The sequence below is a fragment of the Pristis pectinata genome, chromosome 13 (genome assembly GCF_009764475.1).
Source record: "Pristis pectinata isolate sPriPec2 chromosome 13, sPriPec2.1.pri, whole genome shotgun sequence".
Classification (NCBI taxonomy): domain Eukaryota; kingdom Metazoa; phylum Chordata; class Chondrichthyes; order Rhinopristiformes; family Pristidae; genus Pristis; species Pristis pectinata.
This window is the reverse complement of record NC_067417.1, coordinates 15,177,950-15,196,690: the sequence shown is the minus strand read 5'-3', so window position 1 is coordinate 15,196,690 and position 18,741 is coordinate 15,177,950. Positions and strand designations below refer to the sequence as shown.

General features: G+C 41.0%; 1 protein-coding gene across 1 annotated transcript in view; it reads right to left on the bottom strand.

Annotated features, from left to right (window-relative positions):
* Window positions 1-18,741, bottom strand: part of LOC127577460 (uncharacterized) — a 44,130-nt gene that overhangs the window by 11,773 nt on the left and 13,616 nt on the right. The window contains exons 9-16 of the mRNA XM_052028683.1: window positions 17,519-17,646; window positions 14,707-14,863; window positions 14,430-14,616; window positions 13,997-14,103; window positions 10,834-10,872; window positions 9,588-9,783; window positions 5,007-5,142; window positions 2,979-3,055 (exon numbers count right to left, since the gene is read on the bottom strand). Of these exons, the coding sequence (XP_051884643.1) occupies window positions 2,979-3,055; window positions 5,007-5,142; window positions 9,588-9,783; window positions 10,834-10,872; window positions 13,997-14,103; window positions 14,430-14,616; window positions 14,707-14,863; window positions 17,519-17,646 (1,027 nt within the window). The remainder of the gene's footprint in view (window positions 1-2,978; window positions 3,056-5,006; window positions 5,143-9,587; window positions 9,784-10,833; window positions 10,873-13,996; window positions 14,104-14,429; window positions 14,617-14,706; window positions 14,864-17,518; window positions 17,647-18,741) is intronic.

The following is an 18,741-nucleotide window of genomic DNA, read 5'->3' as shown; positions in this document are numbered from 1 at the left end:
AGACATCTTCCAACTGGTTAAGTTCTTTCCAATAAACGGACACAAGGACTGCAGATGCTGGAATCTGGAGCAGACAACAAACTGCTGGAGGAACTCAGCGGGTGAAGCAGCATCTTTGTGGGGTGGGGGCGCGGTGGTGGGGGTGAGGAATTGTCAACATTTCAGGTTGAAACCCTGCATTGGTCTTGATACAGGGTTTCAACCTGAAATGTCGACCATTCCTTTCCCCCCACAGATACTGCTCTCAACACACTGAGTTCTCCCAGCATTTTGTTTTTTACTCTTTCGGTACACCTCCCTTTTTATCCTAAATGATGAAGCAGAAAATAATTTTCTGAAAATGGTTTCGCAATTCAGCAATGTTCCACTGAATTATTGAGAGTTTGGATAGTTCCTTAACATTGGAACTGAGGATGGACCACAGCAGCTGGACTATAGTCTCATAAGATATGAAAAGGCAGTTCAATTAGTCAGGCAGGAGTGGTTAACAGAAAGAACACCAATGCTTTGAAGTCTGTAATTAAGCAATGCTGAGTCATTATTTTGTGATTTGGCTTTGACTATAAATTAGGTAAGAATCTTTATTATTGTTCATTTACCCGTTACAATCCCTGCTAGAAAGGTTAAAATTTATTATCCATCTTTAATTCCCTTAAAATCATGTGTCACATTTTGGAACTACTGAAGTCCCATAAGTCCATAAGATTTAGGAACAGAATTAAGCCGTTTGGCCCAGTGAGTCTGGTCCGCCATTCAATCATGGCTGATTTTTTTCATCCCCATTCTCCCACCTTCTCCCTTTAACCCCCTTTCCAATCAAGAACCTATCAATCTCTGCATTAAAAGCACCCAATGACTTGGCTTCCACAGCCCTCAGTGGCAATAAATTCCACAGATTTACTACCCTCTGGCTGAAAAAATTCCTCCTCATCTCAGTTTTAAAGGAACGTCTCTTTAGTCTGATGCTGTGCTCTCAGATCCTAGTGGAAACATCCACTCCACATCCACTCTATCCAGGCCTTTAAACTCCAGTAGGTTTCAATGAGATCCCTCCTCATCCTTCTGAATTCCATCGAGTACAGGACCAGAAGCATCAAACACTCCTCATATATTAAGCCTTTTATTCCTGGGATCATTCTTGTGAACCTCCTCTGGGGCCAGCATATCCTTTCTTAGATACGGGGCCCAAAATTGCTCTCAATATTCCAAATGTGGTCTGACCAACACCTTATAAAGCCTCTGCAGTACATCCTTGCTTTTATATTCTAGGCTCTTTGCTAAAGGTATTTCTATCGGTCTGTTGGACAAGGGATTCCTGTGTTTAGACTCAATGCAGACAGAACAATAGGATATATTTTCGAGTCAGGACCATATGTAACTTGAAGGGAACCCCCATGTGGTGATATCCCCTTCTATCTGCTGCCTGTGTTTTTTCTAGGTGGTAGTAGAGGACACAGGTTTGAGAGGTGCTAAACAGGAAGCCCGTGAGCTGCTGCTATGCATTTTATTTGTTTTGTTAATCTATTTTAAGGCTCTCAGTAAGTATAGACGAGTCATTATGAACTTGCTTCAATTGAAGCACCTTTTATAGAAAGGCCTTACTGCTCAAAGCTGAAGGGTATATTTGATGATAATATTTGTTAATTTACTCTTTTGAAATTATTTTTAAACAAGAAACAAAGAATTATTTTTTAAAACTGCAATTTGGCAATACTTAGTGGGACAGCAGAAGTATATTTAAACTTTTTGCAAACAATTATATTGCAGTGCTAAGCTCCAACTAATGTGACAAGTGCCCCCCCCCCCCCCCCCGGCCAATGTTATAAAAAGTTGTGGTCCAAAACCATGTCAAGCCTGAGACAGGCTCTGAGAACCAACTGATTCAATGGGATTGTGGACCATAGATTTAGAAGGCATGGGAGAAGATAAAACATTTTCCTTTTATTTAACATGTTTAATTACTTAACTGTTTTAGTTAACTAAATATATATTTTTTAATTTATAATTTTAATTATTTTAAATTATTTACTTAAATTTCATACTATTAAATGTCCTTGAATACAGAGACATTCAAACTATTCCAGACCTAGAAAAATTATTCCTCAAGCTTTGACACCCAAAACTGGGGGCATAATTTTTGTAGCTGTGACAAAGGTTTTCTTGGGTGTTTCAGGGGTGGGGTTGGGCCTCAGCACCACTTCACTGTCAAGGACAAGTAAGGAAAACGTCTGGTCAGAGTGAGTGGACTGTAGGTGGCAAGGTCCCACCCAATATAAGAAAGCAGTCATTCTTGGGAATGTAGACTATATATAGATCATATATCAGGTTGAGTTGAATTACAGAGAAGGATGCAAGAGACACACAAGAATACACAAGAGGGATTAATAGACAGTTGTATGCTATCATTTATAAATTTGTATACATGTTTCTTCTTTTGTTATTACATAGAAGGAGGCCGTTTTAGCCTATGCTAGTTTACAGAGCAATTCAAATGCAAAATAATTGCAAATGCAAAACAAAGTTTTTCACTGTACCTTGGTACGTGACAATATTAAACCAATTTAACCAACTAACCAATCCTATTTCCTACTGATTTTCCCTGTAATCTATTATACCCACATTCCCATCAATTCCTCCCAGATTCTACCACTGACCTACACGCTAGTGGCCAACTAACCTACCAAAACACGTCTTTGAGATGTGGGAGGATATCAGAGCATCTAGGAGACACCCATACAATCTCAGGGAGAGCATGCAAACTCCACACACACACACACACCACCAGAGGTCAGGTTTGAACTTGATTTGCTGGATCTGTGAGGCAGCAGCTGTACTAGCTCTGCCACTGTGCAATAACTGCCTTAACCAAATGTTATTAGTGAGATTGAGTTACTGAACGAGGTATGAGCCATTCTGAAGCTCCTTGACTTTAACTTTAATCTTACATCAGGACTGCAACAGAAATTGAACTTTCTTACCTCTCCCAGACCGTAATTTGCATTGATAATCAACCTGCCTGGATGTCCAGTGAGAGGATCACAGGTAAACATTACACCTGTAACAAAGTCATGGAACAAGCAAGATAAGAAAGGAAAATGATTACACTAGTGATGCATGGAAAAATTCTTGCTGAGATCAACATTATGTTTTTAAATGTTATGTTCATATTAAGAGTTCTGAGTGACTGACAATGACTGTGAAAAGTCAGAATCTTGTAAACCAGAAATGTAACTGGGGTTAACCATATGGAAATGCAATTGGTTAATCTAATGAAATATTTTAATTGGCTCTATTGAGTGGGATTAAGATCATTATGCATGTTTCTTCCACTGATCAGGTGAAGTTGTACATATTATGTGTTCAAAGAGCAATTGACTCAGCCCATTCTTTATCATAAATAACTCCCTATGATCCTGCTATGTCCCCAATATTATTATGAACTTTATTTAATCTCCCAAGAGAATTGTCAATAAATATTTTGTAAAAGTAATGAAGCTGAAACTAGAATATTTATCCACCTGCATATTTACACGATTCTTTTACCTTCCAAACCCTGTCCCCTTTTTTCCCAGTTGGTTCAAAGAGCTAGTCAAAAAATTCTCCAACTGTCACTTGTTCTGAATGCAAACTAAACTACAAATGGCTTGGAAAATGCCTCCATTCTCTATTTTTGGATTAGGTTTATTAATTTTATTTACTTGGCATGTCAGGCAGCACCTGTGGGGAGAAAAGCAGAGTTAACGTTTCAGGTCAATGACCTTCCAACAGGACTGAGACAAATTAGGAATAAAACATGTTTTCAATTTCAGAGGAAGGGAGAAGAGGCGGCGAGAATAAAAGGGAAGGTCTGTAATTAAGTGACACATATTCTGGTGGTTCTGGCTATAAAAGGCTGGTTAAGGCTAAAATATGTCTGGAGGGGATATAAATAGGACAAACAATGGAATCAAAGAAGGTGTACAGCACAAAAGACCATTCAGCCCATTGTATCTGTGCTGGTTGTAAAAGAACTAGCCAAATTAATCCCACCTTCCAGCACAAGCTCCACAGCCCTGTAGGACATGGCTTTTCGAGTATACATCAAGTGTATTTTAAACATACAAGGGCTTCTGCCTCAACAGTCTTTTCAGGCAGTGAGTTTCAAATGCCTTGCCACTCAGTGGGTGAAAAAAAAAATGTCCTTATCTTCCCTCTGATGCTTCTGGCAATTACTTTAAATCTTTGAAATACCAGAAAGAGAAAATATATCTGAGTGATAGAAATGTGAGTCAAAAGACTGGAATGCCTGCTTACCAGAGGTTGTTTGATTTGATGTTGAGTGCTGAAGGTTGTAATGTATCAAGCTGGAAGATGAGATGCCGATCTTTGAGCTTAAGTTGAACTTTGTTGGAACAGTGTAGGGAGGCCAAAGGCAGAGGGAAGTCATAGTGAAGGAAGGATGGAGAATTAAAGTGACAGGCAACTGGAAGCTCAGGGTCACTTCAATACAGGTGCTTTCCAAAGGAGTCATCCAAATTAGAGGACAAATTTTGAGCACAAAATAATTAATTTGGATTATTAATTTTTAATTTCTATGCTCTGTTACATATATCTAGAAATAACAAATTGTTTCCATACAATCTATGCCTCTAGAAATTGATCTTTAGTTGCTAGGCGTAAATGTGTCTGTGTGCTTGGACTCAGCTTCTGAAATTTGGCTCCAATGAAGTCAGTGGTAATGAATTTCAAAAGTAGAGTCCAACCTACAGCTCTTCCTAAATTACATGTTTACCACAAGTGCCTGTGAGCCTTAACAGGTTCTAATGAAGGTAATGTCCACTTCAAAGTTGTTGAAGCCCCAAGGTCACTTTTGTGCTTCCTGGAGGCTAATTTTCACCTTTAACCCTTGAGCAATAAATTGGTAGAGTTTACTGACTTTAATTCAGTGAACTTCAGGTGAGAAATCCAGTCTAGTTGGCTGTGATCTGTTGTTGAGCTAATCTCTGAACAGCAAGAACAAGTTTTACCTGCTGTCTGGGCTGCTACCATCTGTTGGATGACCACACCCATGTTCGATGGTACGGGTTGTCCCCGCTGCCTGCGATATTGCACAGCTTGGAAAGAGTAGAGAGAGGCCCAGCATTTTCGAACAGCATCACACACCTGAGGAAATACAATAAAATCATTGTGTAAAATTACACAACTGCATTGATCCCATCATTAAATGCTGTTTTGCACAGTTGGGCAAAAGAAAAACAACACATGAACTTAGCGCAACAACTAAAAGAGCAGTATGCACCTTACAACCTGAACATTAAGGGTTGGTGTTGGAGGGTAACAAGTTCTCTGAATTGGCTTTCCTAAGTAAGATTTGTGAGTAATTAATGAAAGCACCAAACAGTGTCCGCTACAGAAAGGACACGTGCAAAATTCTGGAGGACTCAACAGGTCAGGCAGCATCTATGGAGGGAAATAAACAGTCAATGTTTTGGGTCAAGACCCTTCATCAGGACCCTTCATACGGGGTTCCGATGTTTTAGACATGATCGAGAGGGAGGTATTGGGGTGGGGGGTGGGGGGTGGTGAGGTGGCATTACTCATCAGGGAAAATGTCATGGTGTGGCTCAGAGGGGACTGTCTGGAGGGTTCGTCTACTGAGACAATGTGGTTGGAACTGAGGAATAAGAAAGGGATGACCATGTTAATGGGATTATATTATAGACCTCCCAGTAGTCAGCGGGATTTAGAGCAACAAGTTTGTAGAGAGATGGCAGACAGTTGCAAGAAAAATAAGGTTGTGATAGTAGACGATTTTAACTTTCCACATATTGACTGAGACTCCCATACTGTAAAGGGATTGGATGGGATAGAGTTTGTCAAATGTGTTCAGGAAAGTTTCCTTAATGAATACGTAGAGGTCCTAACTAGAGAGAGCGTGATACTGGATCTCCCTTACGAGACAGGGCAGGTGACAGAAGTGTGTGTAGGGGGACCGTTTGGATCTAGTGATCAAAAATTACATTAGTTTCAAGATACTTATGGAGAAGGATAGGACTGGTCCTTTGGTTGAGATTCTAATTTGGAGTAAGACCAACTGGGCATCAGAAGGGATCTGGCAGATGTGCATTGGGATAGGCTGTTTTCCGGCAAAGTGATGCTTAGTAAGTGGGAGGGTTTCAAAAGTGAAATACTGAGAGTACAGAGTCTGTATGTTCATGTTTGAATAAAAGGCAAGGCTAACAGGTTTATGGAACCTTGGTAATTGAGGGATATTCAGGCCCTGGTAAAGAAAAAGATCATGGCGCATATCAGGTATTGGAAGTTAGGATCAAATCAGGCTCTTGAAGAGTGTAAGAAATGCAAGAGTACACTTGAGAGAAATCAGGAGATCAAAAAGAGGACATAAGGTTGCTCTGGCAGACAGAGTGAAAGAGAATCCCAAGGATTTCTATAGCCATATTAAGAGCAAAAGGGTAGCAAGGGACAAAGTTGGTACTTCTGAAGATCAGTGTGGTCAACTATGCATGGAGCTGAAAGAGATTGGTGGAGATCTTAAATTAATTTTTTGCATCTGTATTTACTCTGGAGACAGACACAGAGACTGTAGAACTGAAACAAAAGAGTAGTGAGGTCAGGACCGTATCTGGATTACAGAAGAGGAAGTGATGGCTGTCTTGAGGCGAATTAAGGTGGATGAATACCCAGGGCCTGACAAGGTGTCCCCTCAGACCTTGTGGGAGGCTAGTGCAGAAATTGCAGGGGCCCTGGCGGAGATATTTAAGATGTCCTTAGCCACGGGTGAGGTGCCGGAGAACTGAAGGATAGCTAATGTAGTTCAGTTATTCAAGAAAGGCTCTAAGAATAAACTGGGAAATTATAGGCTGGTGAGCCTGATGTCAGTCGTGGGTAAATTATTGGAAGGTTTTCTAAGGGACAGGATATATCAGTATTTGGATAGACAGGGCCAGATTAGGGATAGTCAACATGGCCTTGTGCATGGTAGGTCACGTCCAACCAATCTTAGAGTTTTTCGAGGAGGTTACCAAGAAGGTCGATGAGGGAAAGGCAGTGGACATTGTCTGCATGGACTTAGCAAGACCTTTGACAAAGTCCCACATGGGAGGTGGTCCAGAAGGTTAAGTCACTTGGCATTTAAGATGAGTAGTCAATTGGATTCAACGTTGGCTTAGCGGAAGAAGCCACAGAGTGATAGTAGATGGTTGTCTCTCTGACTGGAGGCCTGTGACTAGTGGTGTGCCACAGGGATCGGTGCTGGGTCTGTTGTTGTTTATCATCTATATTAATGATTTAGATGATAATGTGGTAAACTGGATCAGCAAATTTGCAGATGACACCAAGATTGGGGGCGTAGTGGACAGCAAGGAAGGCTATCAAAGCTTGCAGCGTGATCTTGACCAGCTACGTAAATGGGCTGAAAAATGGCAGATGGAATTTAATGCAGACAAGTGCGAGGTGTTGCACTTTGGGAGGACAAACCAGGGTAAGATTTGCACAGAAATGGTAAGGCTCTGAGGTATGCGGTAGAACAAAGGGACCTGGGAATACAGATCCACAGTGGCATCACAGGTAAATAGCATTGTAAAGAGATCTTTTGGCACTTTGGCCTTCATAAATCAGGGCATTGAGGACAGGAGTTGGGATGGTATGCTGAAGTTGTACAAGACATTGGTGAGGCCAAATTTGGAGTCTTGTGTGCAGTTCTGGTCACCTACCAACAGGAAAGATATCAATGAGCTTGAAAGAGTGCAGAGAAAATTTACAAGAATGTTGCTGGGACTTGAGGACCTGAGTTATGGGGAAAGGTTTAATAGGTTAGGACTTTATTCCATGGAGCACAGGAGAATGAGGGGAGATCTTATAGAGGTATACAAAATTATGAGGGGTATAGATAGGTTGAATGTACACAGGCTTTTTCCCCTAAGGTTGGGTGAGACTAGAACTAGAGGACATAGCTTTAGGGGAATCTGAGGGGAAACTTCTTCACTCAGAGGGTGGTGCGAGTGTGGAACGAGTTGCCAGAGGAAGTGGTAGATGCAGGTTTAATTGTAACATTTAAGAGAAGTTTGGATAGGTACATGGATGGGAAGGGTTTGGAGGGATATGGTCTGGGTGCAGGTAGATGGGACTAGGCAGAAGATCAGGCCGGCATGGACTAGATGGGCCAAAGGGCCTGTTTCTGTGCTGTATTATTCTATGACTCTATGAAGAGTCTCGACTGAAACGTTGACTGTTTACTTCCCTCCATAAATTCTGAGTTCCTCCAGCACTTTGTGTGTGTGTCGCTCCAGATTCCAGCATCTGCAGAATCTCTTGTGTTTCCGTTTAGCAACAGAAGGGAGCCGTCCCAAATGAGAATGTTTGCATTGTACTGGAAAAGAACCAGCTTTTTAAACAAAATCTGGTACTGAGCTCTGTGAGGGATGAATAATTTCAGAAACAGTTCATGGCATCACTTAAGCCCCGAGCTGAATAGAAGGACTGACGTGCAGAAGTACATGAAAAGCCCAAAGCAAATGTTATCAGATGTTTCCATGGAAATTTTAACCCATGCACAATTAACTTGCATTGGGTTAATTTTGGTTCCCATTAGTCACTTCCATGGGTTCATCTGCGGTGGTCTGGCACTCTGCCTTGTTAGTAATTCATTGCATATATGTCAGCAAAAGGTGAGATGACTGAACTGTATTAATTTACTTCACTAATAACGGCATTCAGTTATAAAACTAAAGTATTCCTTCATATTAGAGCACATTCAACTGTTTAAAGTGTCTGTTCTGTTTTCACGTTACTGTACTGAGGTGGAAAGAACTGTGTCAGGTGAGTTTGAAGGTTTTCTACATTATACACAGTCCATCCATCCGTGAAAGTGGATGTTCATTGGGTAAAATTTATTGCTGTCCACTTGACATGGCCGCCTACTTGATTGGACGTCAGTCAGAGAATTGATGAGGTAGCCAGCATATCTGATTGGATTCTTCCGATTATTGATGAAAGTATTCCTTCACTTTTGTCACAAATTAGTGATAATTTTGTCTGAACATTAATCAGGAATTTCAAACTGAAGCTTTCTCATAGCAACTTCCTAGCAATGCTGCACTTGCATCTATTGAGCCAACAAAAATTAATTTCTTCCTCACCCATTAATGTTATCATGTTTAGTCTTAATGTTTTATAGAACACAACAGTACAGCACAGGAACAGGCCCTTTGGCCCACCATGTCTGTGCAGACCATGATACTAATTTGAACTAATCCCAATTGCCTGCATGTGGTCCATATCACTCCATTTCCTACCTTTTCATGTGTGTCTCTAAATGTCTGTTGAATGTTTCTATCATTTCTGCTTCCACCATTCCCCTGGCAACTCATTCCAGGCATCTACAACTTGCTGTTTTAAAAAAAAGCCTCAAAAATTTCCTTTAAACTTTCCCTATCCCACCTCAAAGCTAAGCCCTCTAGTACTTGACATTTCACCCTGTGAAAAAGAGTTTGACTATCCACCCTGTCCAATGCCTCTCATAATTTTACATACTTCTATCAGGTCGCCACTCAGCCACTGATGCTCCAGAGAAAACTTTATCTTCTCACCTGGTCAAAGCCCTTCAACCCCAGTTCGGTGCTAAGCTGCCCAGCAGCGGACGAATCCTCTGTGTCCTCCCCAGCTGCACTGGACCTGATGGCCAATCGCTCCTCGGTTCCCAGCAGCTTCAGTTCAGCCAGCTGATCACGAATGGCACTTTCTATCTCTGGAGCCAGTTTGGTGCCTCTGAACAACTCAATACATCTGGGGAACATTGAAAGACAGTTTGGGTACAAAAGCCCACAGCAGCGAACACTTCATGAGAAAAACAATAGATATTTCCTAGCCTTTGCTAATGAGGAGCAGCTGGCCAATTTTTACTGATGTGGATAGGCAATGCCTTATTTGTGAGGTCTTGAATACAAATTAAATTTTATTCAGTGGGCTAATGACTAAAAGATTTGTGACACCCACCTTTTGCACCATTCTACAGCATCCTAAAATTTCCAGGTAATGGTCTTTATACTTGTCTTTATAGTCAGGTTCCCTCAAATACTGTTCTTTTTATTAACATCTTTGTCACTCTGGTCATAAAGATGTTCATGTAAACTATCACCTCACATCTCCAGAGAAAAAAATATTAGGCAGTATTCCAGACCATGATAGCATGGATGTTCCATTAGCAATGCAATCACAGATCTGACCTTAGTATTATAGACAAAATCTAAATTATGCAATCCTCCTTTTCAAAATGGAGGAGATCCAAAATGGAAATTTTGCTAATGAACTATGGTGAAACATATTAATTGAGTTCAAAAGAATGTTTTTGTTTGGTATTTTCGGATGAAGCGATACTTGGCCCATTCTGTGGAATCCAACTTTCTTGAGCACACCATTTGTCTGTTCTGGTGGGTTCTGAATAAGAAATAAGATGTGGTACAGATTGACTGACATCAGCAAAACTCAGATACCTGGTAGGCACTGGACTTCATGGGTGCCAGTTAATCAAATGTGCCTAGGTGCACTGTTAGCACAGCCACTCCATCATCCAGCTATGCCCCCTGTCCTTATCGGTCCATTTTTGCCCAGGCATTCCCTTGGTGCTGCCCCAATGTTGGCCCAGCTAGTCCCTTGTCGCTGTATATCCATCAGGTCACCTGCTGTCTCTGAAATGCCAGTTACTGGACCTTGCTGGTTTGTAAAGTGCTGCATAACCAAACTTCTGTATGAAATATTCCCACAATAATTTCTTGTAAAATAAACAACATGAAGCTAAGTAGGGGCAAAACTTCCCTGATTTTTTTTCAATTTTACCTGTTGCAAAGTTCCTGAAGGTTTCCTTTCTTTATCGTGCTGTTGGAACACAAAGAAATGATAACAAATGTAGAATAACATACACATTTAGATAGGCAATGATCCAGATTTTCCTGGGTTTAGCTGGAACTATCATCATGTAACCTCGGAAATACTAGTGAGTTTGGGAGTTCTGCATGGGTGTGGATGTCCTGAATTAGGTGGTCAATCTTTCTGCTATTTTCCTGCCTGCACTCCACTGCAGCACATCATTTGGACCCCTGTAGTGGAGCAGGATCTTGCTGGAATTCTCTGTCATTTCACTAGGTTCTGCTTTCATACTCTACACTAGATTAGACCTCCCACAGGATCGCTAAGCCCATTCATTTCAATGGAGATCTTACAATTGCAAAAAAAAAAGGAAAGAAAAAATAATTAATAGAATTACTGTGTTTGGAGAAATGTGATTAGTTATTTGTGTATGTTTGAATGTGTTTTAGATTTTTTTTGTTAAATATATTTTTTCATTTTAAAAGTATTGCAAAGTTTATGCACCCTTGACAGAATACAAAGCAGGGTGTGTGGCTTTTCTGTCAGTCAAATATTTTCCAGAGGAGCTTTATGGCTGAAGCTTGCCCTGGCCCAACATGGGTCACAATTGGCTCCAGGAGAGTCTTGCATCAGATTATCAGTCCAGATGTGGACAATGTAAGTTTTTCTTTAGTTTATTCATTTTTCAGCATCTGGGTATCACTGGTAAAACCAAGGTATATTACCCATCCTTAAATACTCTTGAGAAAATGGCAGTGAGCCACCTTCCTGAACTGCTGCAGTTCTACTGAATGTACTCTCACTACGCTGCTGGGGGACAGGTTTCAGGATGTACACTTAGCAATGACAAAGGAATGGTGGTACTTAGCCAAGACGGTGTATGATCTGGAGGGGAACTTACAGGTGGTGGTGTTCCCCTGGAACCCATTGCCCTTGTCCTTCTTGGTGATTATGTGGGTTTGGGAGTAGATGAGTAATTATGTGTTGAAGTTGGTGCTCACTGTGGGTACTGTAGCCTGTAGTAAAGAATATAAACTTTTGGAGTAGTGGATAGTGTATCATTCAAGTGGGTTGCTTTGGCCTGCATGATTCTCAGATTCTTGAGTGTTGTTGGAGCTGTACTGGATTAGGTAAGGAGAGAGTGCTCCATTGCACTCCTGACTTGTCGATAGTAGAAAGGCTTTGGGTGTCAAGAGGTGAGTCACTTGCCACAAGATACCCAGTTGAACTGTATATGTGTGGCTGTTCATCCCAATACCCCAAAGCCTTCCTGCCAGGCTAATCCCAAGATATTTATGGTGGAGAGGACAGCAATGGTTATTGCCAAGGGTGACTGATAAGACTTTACCTTGGAGATGATCTTGCCTGGCATTTTTGTGGCATAAATGTTATTTACCACTTAACATCCCTAGATTTGTATGGGTCTTGTGTGCAGGTATGGGGGACTTCACTGATGAGTTGCAAATGGAATGGAACATTGCACAATCATCAACAAACATCCCCATCTCTGATCTTATGATGGAAAGAAGGTCTTTGATGTAGCAGCTGAAGATAGTTGGTTCTAAGACACTGCTCTGAGAAACTCGTACATTGATGTTGTCACGTTAGGATGATTAACTTCCAACAATGGTAACTGGCTTAATTTCCCAAGGTATGAATATTTTCCCCATGATGTCCATAAAATTTTGTTTCACCAGCGGTCCTTAATGCTACACTTGGTCAAATGCTGCCCTGAACTCAAAGGCAGTCTCTGTCACTTCACCTCTGGCAATCAACCCTTTATCCATGTTTGGGTCAAAGCTCTGATGAGGTCTGGAGCCAAGTGGTCCTGGGGAAATGCAAAGTGGGCATTGGCAAATAGGTTATTGGTGAGTAAGTGTCAACTGATAGGACTGTCAACAACATCATCTTGCTGATGTTTGAAAGTACACTATTAGGTGATAATTGGATTGGATCTGTGGTTCTCTTTGTGGACAGGATATACCCGGGCAATTTCCATATTGTTGAGTAGATGCTGGTGTTTAACCTGTACTGGAGCAGCCTGGATAGAGGTGCAGATACTGTTGGGACACACATCTTCAGTACTACAGTTAGGATCTCATCTGCTCCCATAGCCTTTGCCAGGTTTAGTACACTCAGTTTCTTGATATTACATGGAGTGAATCAAATTTGTTAAAGACTGTCTTTTGTCATTGTGGGGATCCCAGGTAGTGCTTCTTCCATGATTTGGGTTCCCCACTCCCCTGATCTCCAACACTCTCTACCTTCTCCCTTTACCTCAGCTTTTGTCTTAACTCAATATTGTTCAACAACACCACGCACATGTGATAGGTTACCTCATTGGAAGTTTGTGGGACCTTGCTATGTAACCATATTGACTGCAGTGCAGCATAAAAGCAACATAAGTGGTGACTGCCTTGAGATGTGAACAGTGCTTGAGGAATTGAATGGATCGGGAAGCAAAGAGAACAATCTGCAGGTGATGGATGCGTTAAACCAAAACCAGAAAATGACAGAAGCACTCGGGGTAGGCTAACTCTGTCAGTTGATCAGAGGTACAGGGGGTGAAATTCAGCTTCAGTGGGAGTTCAGTGGTCTGTTCCATTTTAAGCCATGTTCAATATTGTTTGGTGGTGGCTTCAGTGAAGAGTGTCATCAGATACGGAGGGTGAATAGGCCAATGGTAAGTCTGTTGCTGGCTGTGACACTCCTGGTCAGAAGCTGACTTTCACTCCCAGGCCCTCACGTGCTGAAACTGTTCTGACAGAGTACCATGTGATAAAATAGAAACAGAAATGCTAGGAATATCCAAAAGATCTGGCTGCATCTGTGGGAAGAGAAACAGAGTTAACCTTTCAGGTTGAAGACCCTTCATCAGAACTGGGAAATTGGTTAACTCTGTTTTCTCCATGTGAGCGAAGTCTGACTCGTGCAATGTACTTTTCCATTGAAACCATGTAATGGAAACAGAAAATTCTGTAAGTATTCAGCTGAGTATTTCTAGCATTTTCTGTTTTTGCTTTTAGAATTCCAGCAGCTGCAGTATTTTTTGATTTTCAAGTACTCTGTGAGGGGTTTCAAACCTCCTCTGTATCGTTTCACAAAAATGCATTTTACTTCAGGCTGACAGTACCAAGCTACATTGTTTAACTCTGCCACAGCTTCCTGGAGACTGTTGTCCACTCTCATCTGGAATTTCAGAGCTTCAATAGTGACACAAAGGCCTTTGGGTACAGAAAACTGGAAGACAAAGAAGCAGGGTATTATTTCACATATACAGATCTTTTCCATTTTTCATTAATTCTGCTGTCCTCGGGACGTTAACCGCCTTGGCATCCTCAACCTTGGCCCAGTGGTCATTGTCAGCTGTATCACAGTTGCCAGTACCCTCAGTCCCGACACAGAGGCTCTTGGTTCCCGTCCTGCTCAAGAAGCTTAAACTGGAAAACCTAGGCTGATTTTTCAAGTGCATTACTGAGGGAGTGATGCACTGTTGGAGGCCTGGTCTTTCTGATGAGACATGGTCACTGTAAGAGCAAGGAGGGAATGTTGTTCTTTGTACGCACCTGACATTCAAAACGTTTCTGCATTTTGGTCAGCTGTGCCAGCTGTGCTCCTTTGCCACCCACCACCTTGGCACACTGGCAAGCTTCATCAGAAAATGCCAAAACCAACTTGGAGCACGCTGGCACCACAGGTTCTTGGAATCTTTCCACTGGAACTAAATCTGGAACCTGACGTCCATTTTCATTTCTAACAAAGAAAATTATTAGTCAAGTGAGAGCAGTTTATTATGTATGCAAGAATAATATAGACAGCTGTTGTTTTACAAAAATAACTTACAGATAATAAAGTTGAATTAATCCACTTCCTCGAGTAATTACATTCAAGCGGTAGTCAGCTGTATAGTTGTAGATTTTGCCTTCCCAGTCTAATCCAGTATCCTGCACAGGACAAACACTCTTGTCCACCTTTACTGTCAGATTATAATGTTTTCCATCTATAACAAGGACAAGGTGTATTATTTTTCTCTATGTGAGCAAAACATTTCAAAGTCTGACTCATGCAACGTACTTTTCCATTGAAACCATGTAATAGAAACAGAAAATCCTATAAGTATTCAGCAGGTCAAGCAACATCTGTGGAGGGAGAAACTGATTTAATGTGTCAGGCTGGAGACCTTTTGTGTGAAAGATCATTGATCTGAAAACTTAGGCCTGCTTTTCTGTCCACAGATGCGGCCAGACCTGAGTATTTCTAGCATTTTCAGCAATATTTTGCTGGCCCTGATCTTTAAATCCTAGCACTCACTTCTACCCCATTGACAAAATCCTCCACCTTTATCATGCAGGGAAACAATAGCAAGCAGAGGGAAATATTGTGGCCCAGGCCCCATGGAATGTGTAGGAGCTGATTAGTCGCTGAGGCACCCCTGCGAGTGAAGATGTGTGGAGTGTGGGCTGAGTGTTTCCTGTCGAGGTTCAGTCTACAATGAAGGGGGCTTGTGTGTTTTTTTTAAGCTCTCAATCCTTATGCCTTTAACATTCAAATTTTGACAAATGTGGGTGTATGTTTTTGAAGCTATTCTGGTCTCAATCCATTATTCCTCTGTGCAGGGGCTGGAAGGGGAATACTGCCACTTTGCACTCAGGTTGCCACGTAGGAATGTCATTCTGGTGCCAGTGACAGCATAGTCTTGCTAGATATACATGTGAAGGTGGACCTTGATTAACTTGAGCAGCTGGGCATATATAAACAGAAACCTTCACACAAGCATGTGGGTAGGGTGATTTGCTCTTTTTCTATTGGGTGAGTGCTATTAAAATCACTCCATTGATTTTCCTTGGGTTAATTTTCATCCCTTCCCTCTTGGTGTCGTTGATTCTTTCCAATTTAAAGTTCCACAGCCTCTCATTACCTCCCTCAACCCATCGTGTGTGTGCAGAGGTTGTGTGTTGGGACAGCTGGAGTGGACTTTGGCAATTCAGCCACACCTGTGCTTTATTCAGATCACTGTGCACACAAAATCTAAGGCTAATGAAACCAACTATAGCAATCCTCCTGGTCCTGAATAGAGATGAGCCCACACAATACCAGCAAGAACATGAATCTGCAACTTCTGATTTAAACACAATCTTAACCCACTTGACTGTTTGGGGAATTAAATCATCTACATTTTTAAGCTTTAGAGTCATAGAGCAATACAGCACAGATACAGGCCCTTTGGCCCAACGAGTCCATGCCGACCATGGTACCTACCTAGCTAGTCCCAATTTCTTGCATTAAGCCCATATCCCTCTAAACCCCTCCCCTGCACATACCTATCCAAGTGCTTATTAAATAATGCTATTGTACTTGCGTCAACAGCTTCCCCTCGCAGCTCTTTCCATATACTCGCCATCCTCTGCATGATACAGTTGCCCCTCAGGTCCCTTTTAAATCTTTTCCCCCTCGCTGTAAACCTATGCTCCCTGGTTTTGGACTCCCCTACCCTGGGGAAAAGACTGTTACCATCCACCTTATCTATGCCTCTCATAATTTTAAACATTTCTATAAGGTTGCCCCTCATTCTCCTATGTTCCAAGGAATAAAGACCTAGCCTGGCCAACCTCTCCCTCTAGCTCAGGCCCTCTAGTCCTGGCAATGTCCTCGTAAATTTTCTCTGTACTCTTTCCAGTTTAATGTCTTTTCCATAACAGGGCGACCAAAACTGTACACAGTTTTGGCATTGAAGATGCTTTGTGACTATAGTGCCTTCAGGAATATATAAATGTTTAATCTTTAAAAGCAGGTAGACTCAGCCTCGGGGCAATAGGTGAAAAGACTTGCTCCAACCTCTAACTAGAAAGTTAGAACTCAAAGACCCCACCAACCTGGGACATTCTCTATTCTCCCCTCTCCCATCGGGCAGAGATACAAAAGCAAGAAAGCACATACCACCAGGCTCAAGGACAGCTTCTATTCTGCTGTTATAAGACTATTGAATGGTTCCCTAATACGATAAGATGGAGTCTTGACCTCCCGATCTACCTCATTGTGACCTTGCATCTTATTGTCTACCTGCACTGCACTTTCTCTGTAACTGTGACACTTTACTCTGCATCATGTATTGTTTTACCTTGTGCTACCTCAATGCACTATGTAATGAATTGATCCGTATGAACAGTATGCAAGACAAGTTTTTCACTGTACCTCGGTACATGTGACAATAATAAACCAATTCCAATTCCAAATAACCTAAAAACTAGTATTTTAGACAACTGAGATTTTAAGAAGCATTGGTTAACTCCTGAAAAGTGGCTGTGGGTATTCCCTCTGCTCCATTTTCAAATAATTCCAAGAAACTGAATTACAGGAAAAACTGTTTGAGATATTACAGAAAGAGGGAGGGATAGGAATAACTTTTTGATTGTAAGAACCAAAGAATGTCCTCAGATTAGAAGGGGTTGTTTGACTTATGAAAACCCATATAATGTTGATGAAATTAACTGCATGTTTACCATAAAAATAGAGAAAACTAGAGTTGATGGCAAATAATAAAGAACCTAAAATGGGTCTGACAGAAGCATAATCATTTTTCTCAATTCTCAGGAGCACTCTCCTCTTATTTAAGAGCAAAAGTAAATTCACCAACTAACCTGTTCTTTTGTCTCACCTGATGTAAATTTTATTTGGTAGATGTTTTCAATGATGCCATCATCAGCAATGTCAGCCAAAGAAGCATCTGACCAGCTAATCCCAGCCTTTTTCCCATTTGGAAATGTAACATAGCCTATATTCATACTGGAAGAACATCGTTGAGACATTTGTAAGTTGAATGAATATCACATCTTTGGATTTTGATTGATGTTCAAGGTCCCATATAAGTTCAAATTATTGTTTTAAAAAATTTCAGCATTAAACAAAATAACATCATGACTATATTAAGATGTTGATCAACTGAAATGAGAGTGGGATAAGAAACATTGAACGAGATTAGAGTGTAGTGCTATTTGTGCAAAACCCAGAAGTTAATTTCAAGGTTACTGGAGATTTGATTTACAAAAGCAACAAATAAATACCATATTTTCAATGCACTCATTTTCAAATAGAACTCAAATTTCTGAATCAAAAATGGTTATTCTCAAGTAATTGCTTTTTTTTACAGTAAACAAAATGTAAAGATTTACAGAAAGTGAACTCTTGCATTTAATTTGACCACTTGTATAAGTTAGTTTCCTTGTTTATAGAGCTGACTACCTTTGGCTTTTATCTTTTTTACAAACATTACAGAAGTTGAAGACAAATCCAGGGAATGCTAACAATTTTCCCCTTATCTGGCTCAGAACTTGAAAGGATGAACATCAATAGAAACTGACAGAATTTGATTAAAATGTGCTGCATTGTTAATAGAAGCTTACTAGTTGGATTTAGGTCATTTTTGGCGCATCAAATTGTTTTTGTATTTAGTACTATTGTGTATTTGGGACCCCCATACAAAAAAATATTATATTAGCCAAAAGGATGTTCAAAATAGTGTAGATCAGGACCAGTATGACAAGACCACAGCCATTGTAGAAGTACTTTGGTGTACTGCAATTTGCGAAGGGAAACAGGTCTTAAACATAAGTACCCATTGGCACACACATAGCAACACACTAGTTGCTATTGAAGAGAAACAGGTTGTAGTGCAGAAGGAGAGAGCCCCAGGATTTATTGAAAAAGACCTGGACATTCTTTTTAGTAAAGTAAATGTTAGGGAGGAAAATCAGATCTATTAGGCGGCCCAGGACAAAAACTAGGATCAACACCTGAAGAGCCTGGCAAAAAATGACTGCAGTTGCCTCCTCCAGATGTGAAAAACCCCAATACATTCAAGCAACATGCAAATAGATGTTC